The 21,150-nt window shown below is 33.6% G+C and overlaps 2 protein-coding genes and 1 long non-coding RNA gene across 8 annotated transcripts; 2 read left to right on the top strand and 1 right to left on the bottom strand.

Annotated features, from left to right (window-relative positions):
• Positions 1–4,827: 4,827 nt before the first annotated feature.
• Positions 4,828–12,597, bottom strand: LOC18097231 (uncharacterized). 6 transcript variants are annotated; one of them, XR_002980998.2, is made up of 5 exons: positions 12,176–12,597; positions 9,223–9,425; positions 7,632–8,722; positions 6,212–6,319; positions 4,828–5,630 (listed from the first exon to the last, which is right to left on the bottom strand). It is a non-coding gene; the product is annotated as an uncharacterized LOC18097231 (long non-coding RNA). The 6 variants fall into 6 exon arrangements; XR_002980992.2 differs by having other exon boundaries at positions 6,212–6,331; positions 12,176–12,595; XR_002981003.2 differs by lacking the exon at positions 7,632–8,722 and having other exon boundaries at positions 12,176–12,457.
• Positions 5,294–7,060, top strand: LOC7463575 (transcription repressor MYB5). Its single transcript, XM_002303963.4, has 2 exons — positions 5,294–5,619; positions 6,142–7,060. Exons 1-2 carry the CDS (start codon positions 5,294–5,296, stop codon positions 6,791–6,793), a joined length of 978 nt encoding a protein of 325 aa, XP_002303999.3. The 3' UTR covers positions 6,794–7,060.
• Positions 12,598–13,528: 931 nt separating the features above from the next.
• On the top strand, positions 13,529–17,010 carry LOC7461362 (uncharacterized). The gene is made up of 8 exons (XM_002303964.4): positions 13,529–13,982; positions 14,322–14,414; positions 14,763–14,974; positions 15,382–15,526; positions 15,612–15,684; positions 15,969–16,115; positions 16,215–16,340; positions 16,690–17,010. Exons 1-8 carry the CDS (start codon positions 13,654–13,656, stop codon positions 16,777–16,779), a joined length of 1,215 nt encoding a protein of 404 aa, XP_002304000.3. The 5' UTR covers positions 13,529–13,653; the 3' UTR covers positions 16,780–17,010.
• The last annotated feature ends 4,140 nt before the right edge of the window (positions 17,011–21,150 follow it).

Below are 21,150 nucleotides of genomic sequence, written 5' to 3'. Positions count from 1 at the left end.
CTTCTAATTAGCTAACATCTGCACACCCCTTAGCACGGCCACACACACACACACACACACATATATATATATATAATGATTTTATTTTATCTATTTATTCCATGGAATCACCGCCCATTGCTATATGCCCTCCTCCACCTACCTGTCGCCCGATTCCAAGAAGGGGATACTCAATTTGTCCTCATGCATATTAAAAATTGTCCTCATGGATAATATCTTTTCTTGAGCCTTGTCCTTGTGGATGTTAAGTCTGGATAAAAAGAAGAAGAAGAATAAGATAATTTATAAGAATCTGGCTTACATTGTTCTAACGAAAGAAGTTGATAATTTTTAAAGGTTAAGCAATTAAATATAAAAATTGAGTCTTTCGTTAGAACAATCTAAAAATTATCAACTTCAAACATAGGAGAAAAAACTAAAAATTGAGGTGGGCAACAGTATGAAAATTCTGGAAAAACAGTACAAAAAACTCTTCTCACAACCTCCTTTCTATAGTGAATTTTAAAACTAAAACTAATAAGAATTAATTTTAATTATATCATAATAAATTTTTTTCATAATCAACTTTAATTACATGCCATAATACCAGAATTAATCCTAACAATCTTGATTTTAAAGAGCAGCAAAAACTATCCAGGTTTAACAAAAACCAGTTTTAAAAAAATAAAACTAATGAAGTTGATCAGATTTAATCTATGAGTTAGAAAAAATAATTATTTATTGACTAGACCTAATCCCATAATTAAGTTGAGAATAAATAATTTTTTGTAACTCAAAAAATTATTTTACTTTAAACCCAAGGCCAAGCTCGAAGTCCAGGCTCGGGGCTAGAGTCAAGCCTGATATTATGTGCGTGCGAGTTTTAGCCCAAAACCCACTCTGCTAAGCTCTCTTTCCTTTAAATATTTGAGTATATTTTAAATCTAATTTTAACTTTTTGTATTTCTACTATACAAATAACAAGCAAAACTTATTTTTTTTCCAAGTGAGATGTGAGATGTGAGATGTAAATTTTTAAAGGGTTTTAAGATTTTTCAAAACATTTTAATCGGGAGTTATTTAAAATTAATTTTTCGTTAACTTATAATTTATTTGAATCATATTAATATTTTATATTAAAACATTCATGTTGAAGATTAAATTTCAACCAAATCTCAACTCTAAGAGTAAACTCCACTTTTAATTTGGTCTTTTATATATATATATATTAACTAAGTTTTAAATAAATTGTGAACAATTTTATATCACTAATATCCGGAGGCTAGTGGCTATGGATGAGTACGTACGTAGTTACCATATGGTAGTTTTAGAAAAACTACATCTTATATATGTTTATTTCGTTCCCTTAATTATCATTGAGATTTAGATGATACGTCATGTGTTTATAATGGCTCTTATTGAAACGTAATTAATTTGCCAGATGAATTATGGATTAGATTTCAAATTTCAACCTTTAAGGCAGCATCAAATTTAGGTTTTGAATTTTAAATTAAGTTTCCCAATTATAATTTAGTTATTACAAGCAAGTATCAATTGAGTTGAAGACTCTTTTGTGCTGCTTTAATTGTGGCAAATACAATCTAAATATTAATGTTCAACGGCAACTAGTTAATTCATCATTGATCATGTCTATCTTTCAATTCCAAATTAATGTCTTGAGTTTTCTGCGATTATAACTTTAACATAGGAACAGTAATTTATCGAAGCCAGACCAATTATAACCACATCGAAGAAAACCTGTTCCAACAGGCCTGCCTCGTTGTGTTCTAACTGCATGTGCTAAGATTTCCCTCTCCTGCTTCGTTTCCTACTCGAATCAGGTCTTCCTTCTCTTTGTTCTGAAGGGTAGGAGCGTTTGGAGTATAAAAAAGCCTAACGTAAATTCATGGCGTTGGAGAAAATTACTGAAAATGAGGAATTTTATAGCAATTTGAGCATTGTTCGGTGAAGCATTGTGCAATTTGTTAATTTTATATACACATAGTGCTGTCTGCTGACAGCCAAATCTAATATTTCTTCTGGTGAAGACAACAGTCCAAATATGTATATTCCATTTAATATTCAAGGGGAAAGAGATATATAGGTTAGCTTGATTTAGGATTGATCTGCCGAGCTAGATCAGGTTTAATAACAAAGTGAGTATATAACTGCTTAGGGTTATAGGAAAAAAAAAGCCAATAAATGATTGGACCTGTGCACACACGTCCTCCTTACCAGCAAAATTAATATCTACATAATGCATTGCAGCACAGCTCAATAACTCCACGTACAACTTGCAAGAGATCCCATTCGAAGTTTGAACAGGTCTCTTCGTGCATGTTTCAAGCTTTTCAGTCACCCCGCAAAGATGGTCTCGTAGAGCTCTATTGTTCGTTTCATCTCTTTTTGAGATGTTAATTAATGGAGGTGGGATCATTAATCAACAGACACTTGATCATTTCATTTTCAATCCTCAGGTGTTCGATCTCCTGCTCAGCATACAATACTGTCTCGGGCTGCCATAAAAAGAACAACAAGAAGAAATGGAATTAAAAGTAGTAGGCTGGGTTTTAATTCTATCGGCATAGTTCCTTCTCTTCACTGAGATCCATTCCCAATAAAAGTTGATCAAAAACTTAAAACAGAGAAGAATTACCCTTTGCTCAATCGAATTCAGCTGCCGTGTAAGTCGGATGATTTCTTGCTGGAGTTTTTCGATCGACATTGGACTTTAATTTTTCATTTTCAATCACGGTCATGGCCGCTAACTTGTTTGCGGTCTCTACCACTGCTTTCTGCATGATTAATAAAGAAAACAGAGGAGGTTGTACTTAGGTTCAAAGTCTGTATTGTTTACAGAGTCCATGTCTCTATGACTAGGTATCTACAGCTCAGGATTTTAGCAGCCCTTTTCAATGAATTGAAACCCAGCAGTTGATTTGATCGAAGGAAAACAAAACAAAAAAGGGCAAACCTCAAATTACTCCCTGAGGACTTGATTGACCTAGTGAAAACGCAGGTTAATTTAGTTAATCTAAGTTGGACCGGTTAAAACCCGGCTATTAACCCATTAACTTTTTAATTTTTGTTTGAAAAACTATTAATTTTTTATTTTGCATTCAAATCGTGTTATCCATTAATTTTTTTTCTAATAGGTTTAATTTTTTTTCTAATAGATTCTACGTGTTCAAGTAGTTAGATTGTTCTTTGTTAAATAATCATTTCAATTCAATAGCTTAAAGAAATGAACTTTCAAGATATAATTTATATTATTTTTTAATATTTTCTTAACCCACGTGAATATGTGTATCTGATTCTGAATGGAACTTCCCTTTTCATTATATTGATCATCTACCTGCAATGCTCCACGTACGTACAGCCATCAATTCTGAAAATCTTTCATTAAGCCAATCAATCTTGATTTTCACAGTGCAACAGGATTAAAGAAGATAGTTTTGAAGATTAAAAATAGAAAAATTAATTAAGATGAGTTTCCCAGCCGTTTTCCAATTTGCTTTCTTCTCCTCTCGATCTCAATGGATAAGGCAAGATGGACGAGTTCATGCCATTAATTAGCCTGATGGTGATAGGGAGGCATTTACGTACTTTTGTTCTGTTTTTAAAGCTTTCGTTTCGTGCCACGCCCCTTGCTTTTCCAGAAGGGTAGCGAAGTAGATTGTCTTGTTTCTCAGGAATTTAAAGAAAAGCAGTTCACAAATATCAACTTCAACACTATTTTCTTGCTGCATAAAAATCCTCATCTCTTTTAAAATCTAGCTAGCAATGGTGTCCTGATCAGGTGGGCTCAGCATCACACTACGTACCTACGTTTGCTACGTACAAACAACTAAACAATATTTACTATACAATGTAAAAACAGACACTAAATTGTGTATTTGCGGCAAGAATCACTGTAGCAAAACACAAAGGAGAAGTCAGAATAGTTTCTATCAAGAGCTGAGCTCCTAAAGATGAGTGTCCGAGTGAACTTCTTCCATGAATTGCGTTTTGTGGCCATTCCTTTCCTGCTGCTTGTTGAACTACGTACCAATCACATTCCCACAAGCGAGCGAGAGTGGATCCACTCTCTCTCAGCACTCTCGAGTCTCATGACATCATGGGAAAAAACTAAGATTTATTTTTCAAAAAGCATCCCCTCTCTCTCTCTCTCTCTCTTTTCACTGTTTCTCTCCAATAAATGAAACCCACTTGCCTTGCTGTGATTAGTCAGAGGAAATGTCATGTAGTGGAGCTTAATTTAAGCCTTTATTAATTTATAGCACTGACAATTTAAATTTATTTCTATATATTTATTTTTTTACAGTCCATGGGATACATTTAAATTTCCTCAAGAATTTATATAATCATGGGCATGTTGAGAGCGAATTAATAGTCTCAATGCATTTCTTAAATCTTTATCCATTCATTCATTATTGTTAAAATGAGAGCTTTTGACCTCTCTTTAGACTCATATATTGAAGTTCCAAATCTAATTACCCTCATGATTAATTAATAATTGCCACAAATTAATAAGTCGTAAAATATAAGTGTATACATTTATTCCCTTTCTTTTCTTTAATAATTAATTAATATTAGAAATAAATGAGGTTAGAGTCTATTTTATAAATTTCACAAGACAAGTACGGCAGTTTAATCGAATAAAAGATTTTAATCTTAATAATTACAACCGACCCGACCGATGTCAAAATTAGAAATCTCCATGATTGTTGATAAAATAAAAAAAATACATATAAATACAAGTAATTAATTGGAAATCTATTAATTGTTTTTGTTTTTAATCAGAAAGTGAAAATCAAATCACTTGATGATCAATGAATCTAGAGATAATTAATTAAGAAGCACACATATAAGTATATATTAATTGAAAATCAAAATACATGTAAAATAGCGTGAAAAATATTATTGTTGAATTAATACCTTCACTCTCCCCAAGGAGAGTGACTATAAATCATTTCCCCCCCTCTCCCAAATAAATCCAACAAACCATACACTGTCTCATCCAAAAAGAAATAATAATAATAATAATAATAATAAAAATCACCGGCATTTACCTTACACAAACAAAACAAAAGGCAAGAGTTCCCATTTCCTTATCCTCCAATATCCCCAAGCTTCTCCTCCTTTGTAGCAATCAACCCTCAAATCTCATCACATCACTACACAACACATACACACACACGGCATCCTACCTAGATTCATATCCATATAGAACCAAAGAGAAAAAAAGGTAGGTAGGTATATAAAGTTTACTTCAATCGACAGAGAGAACTTTCAAGGTATCGTATTATTCAACATGAGAAAGCCAACTTCATCTACAGCTACAGCTGAAGCAGCGGCGGCAGGAGGAGGACCAGCGGCAAAATCTACTCCGTGTTGCATCAAGGTAGGGTTAAAGAGAGGACCATGGACACCTGAAGAAGATGAACTTCTAGCTAACTATATCAAGAAAGAAGGTGAAGGTCGGTGGCGAACTTTACCCAAGAAAGCTGGTCTTCTCCGCTGTGGCAAAAGCTGCCGTCTCCGCTGGATGAACTACCTCCGCCCTTCTGTTAAACGTGGCCAGATCTCCCCTGATGAAGAAGATCTCATTCTCCGCCTCCATCGCCTCCTAGGCAATAGGTACACACACACTGATCCACTCAGAAAAAAAAAATATGGTCAGTTAGTGTTCTTTCAATACAATCTCTATCTGGGTTTCTTTTAAATTCTTCGTTTCTGAGTTTGGTCTCTCTCTCTCTCTCTCATTTTGGTTTAGTTGATCAGTATAGCTAGCTAGGTTTAGGGTTTCACTGTAAATATGCAGTAGCTTTTGCTCTCGTTTAGGGTTAGGTTAATTAACATCCTAGCTAGGTTTTGATCTACGTATAGTTTACATTAAGTCTCTCTTCAATTGATTTGTTCTTCTTTAGATATCTCTCGCTCTCTCTCTCTCTCTCTCTCTATATATATATATATATATATATGAATCTTGTATCATCACTGATCTAGGGTTTAAATTGCAACTTTTTTGTTTGAAGATTTCTAATAATTCAGCTCGAAAGGAAAGTTTTATGACTTCAATTTGAAAAAGAAATTGAGCTAGATCTTAGCTTGGATCACCAGCTACTTATGTTGATTTGATCAATGGATTGTTTTCTTTAGGTGGTCATTGATAGCTGGGAGAATCCCAGGGCGTACAGACAATGAGATAAAGAATTACTGGAACACTCACCTGAGTAAGAAGTTGATAAGCCAAGGAATTGATCCAAGAACCCACAAGCCTCTCATCAATCCTCAATCTTTTGATCAATCCAAACCTTCTTCGTCGAAAGCGAACCACCTGCAAGAAAGCCTAAAAGAGCCTATTAAGATTGCTTCTTCTGGTTTGGAAGAAACTACCAGTGGCAGTGCTCACATAATCAGCAACAAAGAGAATGGGTATTTTCAAAACAACAGTAATGCACACCTGGGTGATCAGTATTACACGGACCATTTTATTGCAAGTCGTGGCTACACAAGTTTGCTGAATTATGATGGTTCTTTTGGGACGGATTTGAGAGGTAATCAAAGGCTTGGTAATGGAGAAGCTGAAGATATCAATTCTGGCACAGAAGATGTGTTTTCCTTCCTCAATTCACTCATAAATGAGGAGGCTTTCCAACAACACCAGATCTTTAATGAGCCTAATGTGAATAGTGCACCAGCCAGTACAGATCCTTTGTTTCCAATTGCTGCCGCAACATCATTTGGACTTAGTACTGGCTGGGAATCTACTCTCATGCCTTCTGCTCTTGATCAAAATGATTCGAAATAGGGTTGATGATCACCGTGTTGAGTAGTCTATCATAGTCATCTTTGCTTTTATCAAGGCATGAAATTACACTTGGTAATCAGTTTACAAAAACTACAAAGCTAGGATTTGGTTTGTTATTTTATGTATTCTACATATCTACTGTTATTGTTTTACTTCAGCATCCTATTTATCATTTGCTGTTGTGTTGTATTGGTGAGAACATAAACTATTTTTTCTTGTATCCAAAATATTACCCAAACAATGTATGAGATTATAGATTTGTGTGTATTTGGATGTGTTTTGTTTCATAATCATAGTTTTTATGATTGTAAGTCAGCTTATATCAAATCTCTCTCGAAATTAATTACATAGTAATATAGAAAATGTGCTCAAAGTTGTTACAGCAGTTCTTGTTCAAATCAGAGAGAAAAAAAGGTACATGGTTCAAATAAATATTTTCATCATCTATACATGGATAGTACTGATATTAATTTAGATGTTTTGCTAGATATTGGAAGGTTTTATATTGATCGCATTTAATTTCCAATTCCTGATCTCGACATCATTTATTGTTGATCATAGATGGATAAACAAATGCCAAAATGAAATTAAATTTATATGTAGCAACTAAATTTATAATGGGAAATTAATTAAGAATATTAAGATCACCACAGCACAGTTAATAATCCCTTTGTATAATGGAATTCCATGAAAATTCATATTGTGAAGAAAAGACGGCATGAAGCCTAATTCCTTGTCTCCAATTTTCTAACAAATGAACTAAGGATGGAGATGCAGTCCTGGGAAAATTACGATAAGAAAGTAGTTAAATGCATGTGAAAATAGAAGTATTGCTCACTTTATTATGTTGCTGGAGCTTAATTAATTTGAACAGGAGGATAGGTATTTGAAGCTCGAAACTCCCAATCTCTCAAAATTGTGATCAGGTTCACATTTGCAAGCTCCAAACAAGTTGCTAAGATACTATTAATATTGTTTGACTCCCTCCTAGCTAGCACATGCACTTGAACTTTTCCTATGGTGGTTCTTCAATAGAAACATAAGCAAATGTTGTGGATGGATTGCTATCAGATGCTCAGTGATAGTAATTAAAAAGCAGTTAATTTCTCTTGAATGATAAGACACGAACGAGGGACGACCTTGATGACTGGAGAGCACTTTCCATGTATATTATGCATGCATGGTCACATGTCACTCACAGTATCTTAATTTTGAAGAACACCTGTTTTTTTCCAACAAATACTGTTGTAGTAAGCTGTAACACTTTGTAAATTGGTTCTTGAGGTTTAAATTTCAGTATTATATCTACAATGGTTGATGAAATGTAATACAAAGACGTGGGCAAAAATTTATGTTCTTGTAATTGAAGGCATCATATGCTAAGAACATGAAGACCCCAAAAAGACAAACAATGATTTTTTTTTTTCTGGGTTACAAGAAGATGATTGTCGATATGATGGAAAACTAGAGCAATACTTTAGAAAGAAGATAGGCTGCTAGAAATGATTCTTGATATTCAGAATCCTAATGATTAAGTTTAGAGTAATGTTAAATAGCATTAATTACGACAGAGGTTTATTGCTCATGTAATTAAGGAGAAGGCTCTCTAGCTATACATATTGCTTCTATTTCAGAGCAAATTGATCACTGATATCGCAGCTAGCATTACACATTCATGCATGCAATCAAACTTTCTGCTCACCTATCAGATATTGATGCTATATATCTGTGTGTAAGAATGTATGTTAATTTGCAATCTTCAAAAGTCAAATCCATGTGATGATGCCCTTCCCATGCATGCAGACTCACTTGATCCTCTACTTAATTTCTACGTACCGCAGTCTAATTGTTTCTGAATTGCTTGACGTTTTGTGCATGCACGTGTCAAATAATTTGCACCCGTACGTATATATATACGGTCACACTTTCCTACGAAAGATGAGGCACGGTGAGGACCCGTACGTATTCAACTTGCTATATATATACTCTGATCATGGCCATTAAAGTTCTAGACATAATTCTACGTGTGTTTTTATCTATATTTACTTTATATCTTATTCAAATTCAATAACTTATTATCATATATATATTGGTGTAATTATTCAAAAGACTCCTCAATCAATGTTTTATTATCTAGCTTAATTAACACACTTTTTTTCTTTTAAAATAATGTATAAAGCTTAGAACATGACAAATATCCTTACCATATATTAAATGAAAACGAATTTTCTAAGATTAAAAATTATGCATTCTTTAACATGCATGTGAGTTGTTCTTCCACATTAAATTTACTCAAGGATCCTTAAGACCAATCAGTGATGTTAATCTAATAAAAGAGCATCGTGTTCATCTTAGATAAGAATAAACATCAAAGTACTTTGCTTACTTGAAAGTAATACACAAGCATTTAGGGTCTAAAAACCACTTACTAGTTGAGCAATAAACTGAGTGCGTAGTTTAACTTGTCAGGCTTTGAGCTTGCTTTCCAGAGGTTATCAGTTCGAATCCCACAAATCTCAGGGCTGCTGGAGGCTTACATGATCGTTAATTTCAGAGCCTATGAAAATAATCGAGGTACGCGCAAGCTGACCTGGATACTCACGTTAATCTAAAAAAATAAACTCAAAGCCTCCTGAAAACATCAAGAAAAAACACATATAAATCATTAGATTGACTGATCTTGTACGAGGATTAAATTTTAAAAAATCACAAATTTATTAAAAGAAACTCTTATTATCTCAATGCTAATCATCAACTAAAAACACGATGAGGAAACCAACACTCAATTTCATCCATGAACACAAACGATGGAGGACTTGCAAACTTTCGTTTGTAATTGGACCAGCAATCTGGAGTCTACTTCGTTCTTTTTTAAATTTCATGGGCTTGAGCGTGGGCCTGGTCGAAGCCAGCCCAGACTCAACTGAGATGTTGTTTCCTAGCTAACAAACAACATCGAGGCCAGCTTCAAGTCATAAGCCCGCCCCAATTATTATTTTTTTATAAATTAATGTGGATTAACCCATAAACGTTGTATCAGGTGGACTCGAATTTACTAACTAACCATGATGGTAAGAAGAAAACGAGGCAGGTAGTCACGCTGGTAGTTGGAGACAGCTTCCTACCCCACCCCCTCTTAACGTTATATAATTTCTTTTTTCTTTTCTTTTCTTTTTGAAGCATACCAATAATTGAGTTTAGCATCTCCATCTTAAATTAACGATTAGTTAAATATGTCATAAATTAAACCAACAATCAGACCATGCTCATAGCAAAACTTTACTAATCCTTTTAATAAAACCATTTTTCAAGGGATTAATTATTAGAGAGTGTTTGAAAGCGGGGTAGAGATTTTCGCTTGAAAATACATTAAAATAATTTTTTTTTAAAAAAATATTTTCGATACTAGCACATCAAAACAATTAAAAAAAATTAAAAAAAATTATCTTTTTTTAAAACATTAAGTTTTAATGAAAAACATGTTTAATCTCGATACCAATTATCTTTTTAATATTTAAAGGAAAAGAGATCTGATTTTAACACACATCCTTGTAAGAATAATAATAATAATAATAATTAAATTCAACAACTATAGTAAAATAAGGATACTAACTTAATTAACCATCCTCGACAGAAAATATAAATAAATTCAATTTCTAACCTTATTAGTTCATTATCAATACATTAAAGTCTTATTCCTACCTTAGCCACGTTTGAGTAATAAGAACCATGGGTATGAAACTTTGTGCAACTATTGACTCAATCCCAAGGTTTGGAACATGAAATGGACGGATCTTGTTGTTTTCAAATTTTTTAAAGTTAAATTGGTTTCACTTGTATTTTAACTTAGATAGCGCTGATTAATCGAATTAACTCGTATTTAATTCAGTATAAAATCAAGCTTGAGCTAGATTTTAAATCAATAAAACAATAATAATAATCAACCAGGCCGAGTTGTTAATATTGTTAGATTATAAAAGCAAGTGAATTGATATCCACAAGACTCGATCGCATCCGAACCTCAACTCTAGCTAGCTACCAGTCTTCTATTACAGCATATCGGATTGTTAGCTGCATGGTTGACTTGATGCTCACCAATAAACTAATTAAAGCAGGCCATGGTGCGGTTTCGTTGACCATTTATTTTCTTGGCATTTACGTCGTCCATGTACCCAAAAAAACATAAATGCTTCAACTTTCTAAGGATTCCAAAAGTTACTTTGTTATAGCCATTAAACTGATTACACAGAAAGAGAGAAGAACAATAAGCAAAAGTATTAAATACCTTTAAAAAAAAAACAAGAACTAATCATAACTTGAAAATCTTTTCTTATTAATCCACAAAGCTAGAAATGAAACCAAAATGTGAAATTGACAAGAACTAAAACCATACAACTAATTTTATTTTTCTATGACTTTTGCCGCGACATGGATCTCTAAAGTTCACCTAAAATTATCCGTGCTTGTTTGGTGCAGCGATTAAATTGTTGTTTTGTTATTTTATAAAAATTTTAAATGTTTTTAGATGATTTTGATATACTAATATCTAAAATAATTTTTTTTAAAAAATATATTATTTTAATATATTTTCAAGTATTTTTTTTTAAATCAGTCTCTATCATACTCTTAAACCGACAATTCATTCAAATGGTCGCAATGCACAATGTAATTGAAGAAGGATCGTTACTATTCAAAATCCATTGAGGTGGTTTGTGAGGGTTGAGGCTGCAAAGGGCTTTGGATAAATTACTACAATTTTTATGGTAAAATGCACGAAATAATTAAGATCTATAATATTGTCTGGATATTATTTTTATTTTCCAAACAAGTAAACTGATCAATATACTAACTTGAACCATACGTTACACGAGCATGGACCTAGTGGACTTCTCCAACCTAACCTTCTTGACCTACCATGTAAAATCACAAATTAAGCTACAATGCCCGCACAATGGGTTAATCCATGATAAATGTTTGAGCTTTAATTTATGTTAGTTTTTCTGATCTTCCATCTTCAATTGATTATTAGTAATCTTTTTTCTTGCATGAGAATTAAGTTGATGGTTTAAACAAAATCAAGAGAGACAAAATGCCAGCATGTTCAAGTTCAGGCCTTCAATTATGGCACGACAGGCCGCTGGCCAAGAGTGCTTTAACATGGAAAACAAAGCATTAATTTCCTATCAGAAACAAGCAAGGATACACAAACGTATGAAAACTCTTACATTAATTAATAAGCAAATCCTTCAAGAAATAACAACCATGGCCATCAATAGCTTAGATAATTCAATTAACAACTGAGAAAAGCATGAAGAAAAGCAAGAAACGGACCAAGGGCAATAACCAGAAGTAATCAAGAGGAGCCAGGAAGGAAGGACTTACCGGGTTTGTGCCGCGAAAAAGGGACCATTTTAAAAGGCCAAGGAAGTATTTGAACCTTTTTGTAAAATGCGTTTTGGTAAAGGATGGAGGAATGATCATATGGGGTCATGATGAAAATCTTTTTTGGGAGAAAGAAAAGGGTGAGAGTTCTCGCGATGTTCATGTAAGAAAGTAGCAGAGTCCTGTTTTCAAAACAAGTAGTCACTCTCTCTTTATACGAAGAGCCAGGCAAATTGGGCCTTGTAGGAGGGAGGGAGGGAGGGGATTGGTTTGTTTTGACCAGTAGATTTGTGAATAGTTTTTGGTGGGTTTACTAGCAGAGCAGGTAATGGCCAATAGGGACTAACCAAACGTTCTAAAGAGAAAGGGTCAGATTTTGTTAGACAGACCAACCCTTCCTTGCCATGATCACCATGCATTCCCGAGGGCGTATCAGGCATCAGCCTAAGGGTCAATGGGATCCTATTTTGAATTCTGTGCTTGCTTACACGCTTGAGCGCCCCCCCCCCCCTCCCCCCCATCTGGTGTGTTGTTGTGACTCAATCTGCAGTGATAAGGATTTATTAAACCTAATTTGAATGGTTCTTGAGGTCAATAATCTTAATCATCTCAGATATAATTTCCTTTTGGATTCAAATTGATAGCATACAGCATTGAGATAATTTAAGGATGAGAAAATCTTTTGTGATGACTCATGATTTTAAAGTGGCTATGTTTTCTCTTTTATACGTTTGTGGCTAGTAGAGAAGAATTGGCATAACCAATACCGGTGAGGTTAGATGAGTGAGATTTTTATGAACTATTTTCAATGCTACGAAAACACTAAAGAAAAGACCGAAGAATTTGCTAATGAAAGCCATTAAAAATCCACTCTATATGTGCTTTGCTAATCATGTGATCGACAAGTTGCCAAATTCTGAAGCAGTGGATCTTTATGTGTATCTGCTTTTCTTTCTGAACATAGTATAATTAATGCGGGGAAGGAACAAGAGTTGATTGGTTCCCTTACGGCATCGTTTTGAACGTAATGCTCAGTAATATTGTCGAACACTTTGCTAGCATAATTGAGAATGAATTCTTGAGGGTAAGGTAGCCAATAATATTTGCTTGCTGAAGAGACAGCAGGTCCCCGTATGCCTCCATCTCTGTTTTTGAGAATTGCTGCAAGAGAAAAGGCATGCCTTTTCCTGCACAATTTGCTAAATATTTGTCGAGCTGGATAAAATATAAATATCGGTTGGACCAGTGGTCGGGCTGGGACCTTGCTCTCTAATACAATTCTGTTAGTGGGACCCACAAATTGCCACATAAGACCACGGGATGCTTGGCTACGTGGACAAAGACCAAGCATGTAACATGAAACGGTTTTAACCACTCGAATCTCTACCAGGTCTCTCTCGTCTGAAATCTCTCAACTCCGTTGAAGAAGCTTCTTCTCTCTATCTCTGAACCTTGTCTCTCCCATCTTCATCAAGCAAATGGCAAGCACCACTTCTCTAACACTACCCTCGACAAAACTAGAACTCCCATTTCTATCCCCACAAAGAAAAAACTGTAGCAGGAGCTTCAGCACTACAACAACAGTGTCGTCACCAGTCTTCCGGCCTCCCCCTTTTACCAATAAAATCCATTTTCACAGTAACTCCAGCAGTGTTTCTCATTCAATCTCGAAAATCCCTGGTCTTCAATCAAATGGGTTTTTAGTACATTCCTCTTCGAGTGATTATTCAGTCAATAACAGTCAAATTGATGTGGAGAATAGCAGTTCATCAAATGATGGAGCCAATGAAACTCAAGTCCAAAGCAGGTTTGGTCATTGCTTCACATTCTTGTGCTTAATTATCCTTACTGTGTGAAATGGAAGATATGACCTGTTTAATTCATCAAGAGATTGATTATGTTGCTTTATGCTGTAAATTGATTGATTTGAGAGATTAAGAAGCTGCATGTATTTTCTTTTTGTTAGTTTTGAATAGTCAAATTGCTTCTGAGCATTTGTCTAGTTACATACATAAAAATATATTTATTTCCGCTTAAATATTTTCTTATGAACCTATTAAGCTATAAAATTGTTGGTGTTAGCTTGAATGCAAGAACTTTGTCTTTCTTATGGTGTAATTAATGCAATTAATTTTCTCCATTGCAGTATTTGGAGCTGGAAGGGTTATTCTATTCGCTATCAGTATGCTGGGAACAGAGGCCCTGCTCTAGTTTTAGTTCATGGTTTTGGAGCAAACAGGTCTACATCATTGACATTTGCTTCTCATTAGCAGACAACTAATTGATATAGGTATTAAATGTACTGATTGCTCTACATCATTGACATCATTTGATAAAATATAGGGCTGTTGAGAATGTTTTCTTCCTGAAGAACTGTGAACAGACTGAAGGCTCTATCTGTTTTGAGCTTCTAACATATCTTGAAATCCAAATGCTTCCATAGGAAAGAAAGAAATTTAACAGAATTATGCACATTTTTCATTGCATACTTGGTGATATTGCGTATAAGCTTTTTTCTCTCTCTGATCTCTTTGTTTTTGAACTTAATGTTTTAGGTCATTTCTCCTAACTGACTTCTTCCTTACAGTGACCATTGGAGGAAAAATACTCCAGTTCTCGCAAAATCTCACAGGGTATATTCAATTGATCTTATTGGTTATGGATACTCGGATAAACCAAATCCTCGTGAATTTGGAGATAAATCCTTTTATACATTTGAGACGTGGGCTACCCAGCTAAATGACTTTTGCGTCGATGTAGTCAAAGATGAGGCTTTCTTCATATGCAATTCCATAGGAGGTAATCATCTTTTTGATGTTTTGGTTACGTAAATGAATGCAGAGGGATTTCTGTATTAGTTTCCGTGGTTCACTGATCTTTGTATTTGATTTCAAAACAAATTGAAATTAACATGCATTTCCCCATTTATTGCCTCATTGTAGTGCTGGTACACTTTAATATCTACCTGGAAATTTTGGCAAATGTTTGCTTTTTAAATACAGTGAGATGATTCCTTGGAAATTCAAACGATCATAATTTTTGCGTCTTAATGTTTCTGGTCTTTATTGCCTCATTGTAGTGCTGGTACACTTTAATATCTACCTGGAAATTTTTGGCAAGTTTGCTTTTTAAATACAGTGAGATGATTCCTTGGAAATTCAAACGATCATAATTTTTGCATCTTAATGTTTCTGGTCTTTATGCAGGAGTTGTTGGTCTTCAAGCAGCAGTTATTGACTCGCAGATCTGTAAAGGCATTATGTTGTTAAATATATCTTTGCGTTTGCTTCACATAAAAAAGCAGCCATGGTTTGGAAGGCCTTTTATCAGATCATTCCAAAGTTTGCTGAGGTAAACAGATTGCGGTTTCTTTCGATAGTCAGACAATTTTAAACTTGCCATCTTTAACTTTGAGATATCTATGCTGTTTTTGCAGGAATACTGCTTTGGGAAAATCTTTCTTCAAATTAGTAGCCTCATCAGAGTCTGTAAGAAGCATTCTGTGCCAGGTGCTCTTTTGTGGCATGCTAAGTATTTTTCTTTTACCTCTCTTTGGAAACAGCATTTATAAGAATGAAGGATTAATACAAAGAAGGATATGGAGTATGGAACTGAAATTTGTAAATTGTCTTTAGGTGTGTTTATAATAATATTTTCTTCAATGAGGAATCACAGCTTGCGATATTGGATACTATCATAATTGATTTGGGAACTCATTTAAAGTCACAGCAGTCCATCTATAATATGAGGTTGAGAAGGAAGGATTAAACGCTGCTTGTATTTTGCATTTCAGTGTTATCATGATACCTCCCAGGTGACAGAGGAACTTGTACAGAAGATCCTTCTTCCAGGACTCGAGCCAGGTGCCGCAGATGTATTTCTTGAGTTTATTTGTTACTCAGGGGGTCCCCTTCCTGAGGAGTTACTGCCTCAGGTGAAGGTCAGTCTCATAAACTAAATCCACGCATGTCAACTGCAGTTTCTTGGCTAGTGGAAACATACGGTGATGTCAAATTGTGCTTCATGTTTTTTTTTACAGTGTCCTGTTTTGATAGTGTGGGGTGACAAGGATCCATGGGAACCCATTGAACTCGGAAGAGGCTTTATAAATTTCGACTCTGTAGAGGATTTCGTTACCCTCCCTAATGTTGGCCACTGCCCTCAGGTCTCCCTCTCTCTCTTTCTCTCTCAAAGCGCACACACACACTCACAAGCATATGCACCTGCGCACTGTGCATGTGTGGCCAGTGCTTTAAGTGTTGTTCTCGTGCTGCATTTCCTGGACATTTTGGACTTCAATGTGCAAAAAATTGCACTCAACTGTGCAAACCTGGACTGTACGTGGGAATTTAAAAATATTGTGTCCTGTGTTTTTCTTGACTGAAACATTACAATTAGAGAGCATGTTCTAGCTTTTCTAAAGAAGCAACAATCACATTACGCAACCATGGATGGTTCTTTATGTGGGTTTTTGTGCTAAGATCTGACAACATCTTTCCTTGATGTTCATGAAGGATGAAGCACCTCATCTTGTGAACCCACTTGTGGAGTCATTTGTAGCACGCCATTCAACACCCGCGGCAAGCGTTTCAACTGTCATCTGATAAATTGGCTGGTTCAAGTTCATAGCTGCCACTTGATCTACCACACAGGTCAATGATTTCCTTTCTCAAGGCTGTTTGTAAACAAAATATTCTTTAGTTTAATGCTTCCGTATGCAATGCTTCATTCAAGTTGGTTCTCTCTAAGAATCTTATTTTTTTTCCTATTTCTGTAACCTATAGTACCTGTTATAGCAACAGAAATTGCAATTGTTTAGGTTTAATTTTGTTCAATTGATTATCTGAACTATAAATTGTTATAATGCATACAATATGTTCACTAAAATAAAAAATAATTCATGCAAGTAGAATAAAAATTAAAAGCAACTACAGCATGCATACAAACTTAAAACAAGATGAATTATACAATTTCTTATTGCTTAAACATGCATGTAAGGAAGTAATATATCATATTTAATAGATTATTTAGTAACATTTACTTGTTGAAGCATTTATAATCTGATTTAGATAGAAATTTTATCGTTGTTAAGAATCTATACCTTCTTCTTAAACTTCATTGCTTGTCAATTAGTGTATACAGATCGAATAAAATCAGCCTCTTATAATTCCAACAACACCACCTCGATGAATTGCACTATTTATTAGGATCTATGAACCAAGAAGACAAACTCAAAAACTCTTTATGAAAAACTATACCCAAGGTCTAGAATGAGTGAAGAAAATCAAAGCAGAAAATGTTGGAAATAAGGTAGAAAAGGTGCTGTTAGGTTAGGTGTGTAGAACCTCTCTCCTTCAACCCTTTTTAAATTGATTTTTGAAACAAAAATTGATGTAGAATTAATTCTAGTAATTATTGGAATTAAATCTTGTCATTTTGCCTTGATTACCGGTTATAAAAAGAATAAAAAACCATACTTTTTTTTTTTGCTTTAAAATCTAGATGCTTTTCATTGAAAATAAACTATTCAGAAAATGCAAGTTAAATCAAGTCCAACACTGATTTGCATTTAGCTTCAATTTTTAATATTAGTTTCCCCATCACTTTCCACTTCACTTAACTCCAAACCTTGAAGAAACAAGGTTAGAAAACCACTTATTTAGCAACACTTTTCCCTGAAACAAAACCAAACCTTGCTAGAAGACAGGATAATCGTATAGGCTTTAAATAATTTCGTGTTAGCTAATAGTTCACCAACAAATCAGTGATATATGGCCTTAATTTAATTTGCAGGTCATCATCCTTCAATGCATGCTCTTTACGAGTATACAAACACATAGAAAATGGAACATATTTTGAGATTTTGTTGGCGTTAGAAGATCCAATCTCTCATGTCCAACAACGACGAGAATCCCTAAACACTTAAACTGTATTTAGTACCGATTCTTTATGTTCTTGTTGAAGATGCTGGGTCCATATGTAGACATGAAGATCTGAACCAGAGGGGAAATTGTAATTAAGAACATGAAATGAGTGATTGGGACAGTAGCAAGCAAACTAAGTGGGATGATAACCTCTGCCATTCCATTAAGAGTAATTATAAGAGCAGCGCGCAGAAGGCGACCATCATGTTTGCAAGAGAAACGAAAGTGCGGAGAGGCCGATTATCAACTTTCTGGGCAAGGATTCGAGGAAATCATGCTCTCCATAACTAGATGTGAGGATTCCCAAAAACGTTACAACTGAAGCAGATGAAGCAAAGAGAGAAATTGCATCCGAAATTATAAAAAGTCTTGAAGGCTCTCTCACCTATCAACCTGACCAAACCCCAAAAAAAAGTTCCAAACCACGAAATCAAACTGGAAAAGATATTCATTGACTTATTTGGTTTTTTAGGCTAAATTGAGGTTTAAAACAACCATCACATAACTTTCCAAATTTAATAGAACTTGTTGACACTTATTTTAACTTGTTTGATTATTGAAATAATCACCAACAAAAAGCTTCTTCTCTCTTCGCTAGAATCCGACAACTCCTCTCTCACTTCTCATGAAAAAAAAACTGAAAATTAACGATAATGAAGTTTTGTACTAAAATATAATTTTCTAAAATTAAAGGGACCGGTCTCCTAATAGTAAGAAAAGATATGGGACTAAAATGTACTCTCCAAACAACTTGCAAAGCCATCACCTATGTTATGCATGATTTTCACTTCAGTCCTCTGTCTTGCAATGCAACCCTTCCTCACAAAAAAAATGCAATTTGGTGGTAATTTGAGCTCAAAAAAGCTCAATTGTTCAAGATAAGAATTTAAGAACCAAATTGTAAATTTTAAAAAAAGCAATGCTCCAGTGCACAATATATGTTTCGTGAGAGAATGAATAGTGTTTTGTGCTACAGTAAAAGCACTACCCCAGTTTCTTTTAATTCTATCAGCCACTGCTCAGGAGCTTTCAATTGAAAACTGAAACTATGAGTTCACTTAGACTTTACAAGAGTTATCATCGATCACCATGTCTCCCGAACGTCCACAGAAAGATGGTAAAACAAAACACTTTTTCTCCAAACAAGTTGGTTCATAGAAGAAAGCTAGCAGTGAGAGGATGCAGCGGTCAAGAATCTGAAAAGAAGACAGGAAGCCTAGGTTTCTTATTGACTCTTGAAGAAGCTGGTCGTTTTAGTTGAAATATCCGGCTTAAGCACCCATGAAAGGCTCTTATGCCGTTTAACGATAATATTATCCCATGGATCATAAGCCAACAGATAGTTTTTCATGCAGGAACTCCAAAACTCATAGTTACCAGATCCCAGCAATATTTGGGGAACAATTGCACTTGCCATGTGTATTTATAATCCATATGTCGCAGCTCGATGGAAGTCGTGGTACGCAGGGGTCAAAACATATATCATGAAAAATTAATTAGATAAAACTAGAAATTTTAAAAATAAACCTTGATTCCAGATATTCAATAGATAAGGAGTTAATTATAATTAAGGAAGAATGATATTTTTTTTATTAAATATTATCTTTATCATGTGTTTTCTTTTAAATTTATGTTTTTAATTGTCATAAATTATCCTAATTATTTTTAGTTTATATTTTATATTTTATATTTTTTAAAAAAGTTTAACATCGGTTTTTAGACTCATTAGAAAATGATATTAGTCTTTAAAAATAAAAAAATTCATCAAAGATACTGTCATTAAATCTTAAAACAAGTTTCGTCAAGATTGCTAAAAAAAATAAAATGAGTGTAAATCGTGTTTAATTTTGAATCTGGATATCAGTCCCTTTTTAAAAAGGAAATGTATAAAAAAATAACACGTTAATAAAAAAAGAAAAAAAGAGAAAGTAATGTAAATGTAAATTGACAGTTTTTGTCGTTGTCTATTTACTTTTGAAAAAAAGCGTGGGTTTTTTTTTAAAATTTTTTTACGTAGACCCCATAAACTAATTTATTTGAGCGAGTTTTAAAAAACTTAATAAATTTTTTTTAAAATAAAAAATAACAAGAGAATATTTTTATTCAAATACTACAACCAAATAAAAAGTCATTAGCTAAATGACTGTGCTAAGTCGCGGGTTAAATGTTTTTATATTTTATAAAAAATCTTCTATGCAAATTTTTTTAATGTATTTTGGTAGTTCAAAAAATATAACAAATCAACAAGTTTATGCATATATATATATAATCAAATAAACTAAGAATTATATGCGTTAATAAATCAATAAAATTTTTTTAATGACACTTATAAATAAAACTTGAAAAACCGAGAGACAAATGTAAATCAAGATATTGAATCTTAAAAAATAAAAAATTAAATTGATTAAATAAAAAAAATAACATATAAAGCTACACATATTAAAAATATCATCTAAAAATAAATATTTTTTATTTTAAAAAACATAGTTTATTTATATAAAAGATAAAAACAAAACCATAAATGAACTAGAAAAACCACTCCGAAAATTTAACACATAACAAAAAAAATCAATAATTTTTTAAAAAGGCCCCTAAACAAAATAAAAAAGAGGGTGTTTTGTTTATTTTTTTGTTTTTAGTTTTTTAACCGGTCAGGTCACTTTATTTTTTTTTCAATTGTATTCTTTAAAGTTATATTTTCATGGCAATCATAGTTATTAAACCCAGCCTGGGGGTTGACCTGGTTAAGGGGCCGGCTCTCGGGTTACATGGGTTGACTCGGGTCAAACCAGAAAAAATGAAAAAAGATATTGGAGGTTTTAATATTTTATATGAAAAAAATTAAAAAACAATTCATGTGGATATAGATTATACATGTTGTAAACAATTAAGTTTAAAAGATTATTTTAAAAGATTTTTTTATCCCATATTGAAAATATATTATCTTATTCTTTTTAGTTGAAGTATTTAAAAAAAAATATTTATTATTCCACATTGAAAAAACATAACTTTTTTCTTGTGAACATAAAGTATATATACTAAAGGGCTTCA

Source organism: Populus trichocarpa, chromosome 3, assembly GCF_000002775.5.
Source record: "Populus trichocarpa isolate Nisqually-1 chromosome 3, P.trichocarpa_v4.1, whole genome shotgun sequence".
Taxonomy (NCBI): Eukaryota; Viridiplantae; Streptophyta; class Magnoliopsida; order Malpighiales; family Salicaceae; genus Populus; species Populus trichocarpa.
This window is presented reverse-complemented; position numbering and strand designations above follow the sequence as displayed.

Coding starts and splice junctions, on each gene's coding strand:
- LOC7463575 (XM_002303963.4), top strand. CDS start 5,294: ATGAGAAAGCCAACTTCATCTACAGCTACAGCTGAAGCAGCGGCGGCA. Junction 5,620..6,141: donor CATCGCCTCCTAGGCAATAG/GTACACACACAC, acceptor TGTTTTCTTTAG/GTGGTCATTGATAGCTGGGA.
- LOC7461362 (XM_002303964.4), top strand. CDS start 13,654: ATGGCAAGCACCACTTCTCTAACACTACCCTCGACAAAACTAGAACTC. Junction 15,685..15,968: donor TAAGAAGCATTCTGTGCCAG/GTGCTCTTTTGT, acceptor TTTGCATTTCAG/TGTTATCATGATACCTCCCA. Junction 16,116..16,214: donor AGTTACTGCCTCAGGTGAAG/GTCAGTCTCATA, acceptor TTTTTTTTACAG/TGTCCTGTTTTGATAGTGTG.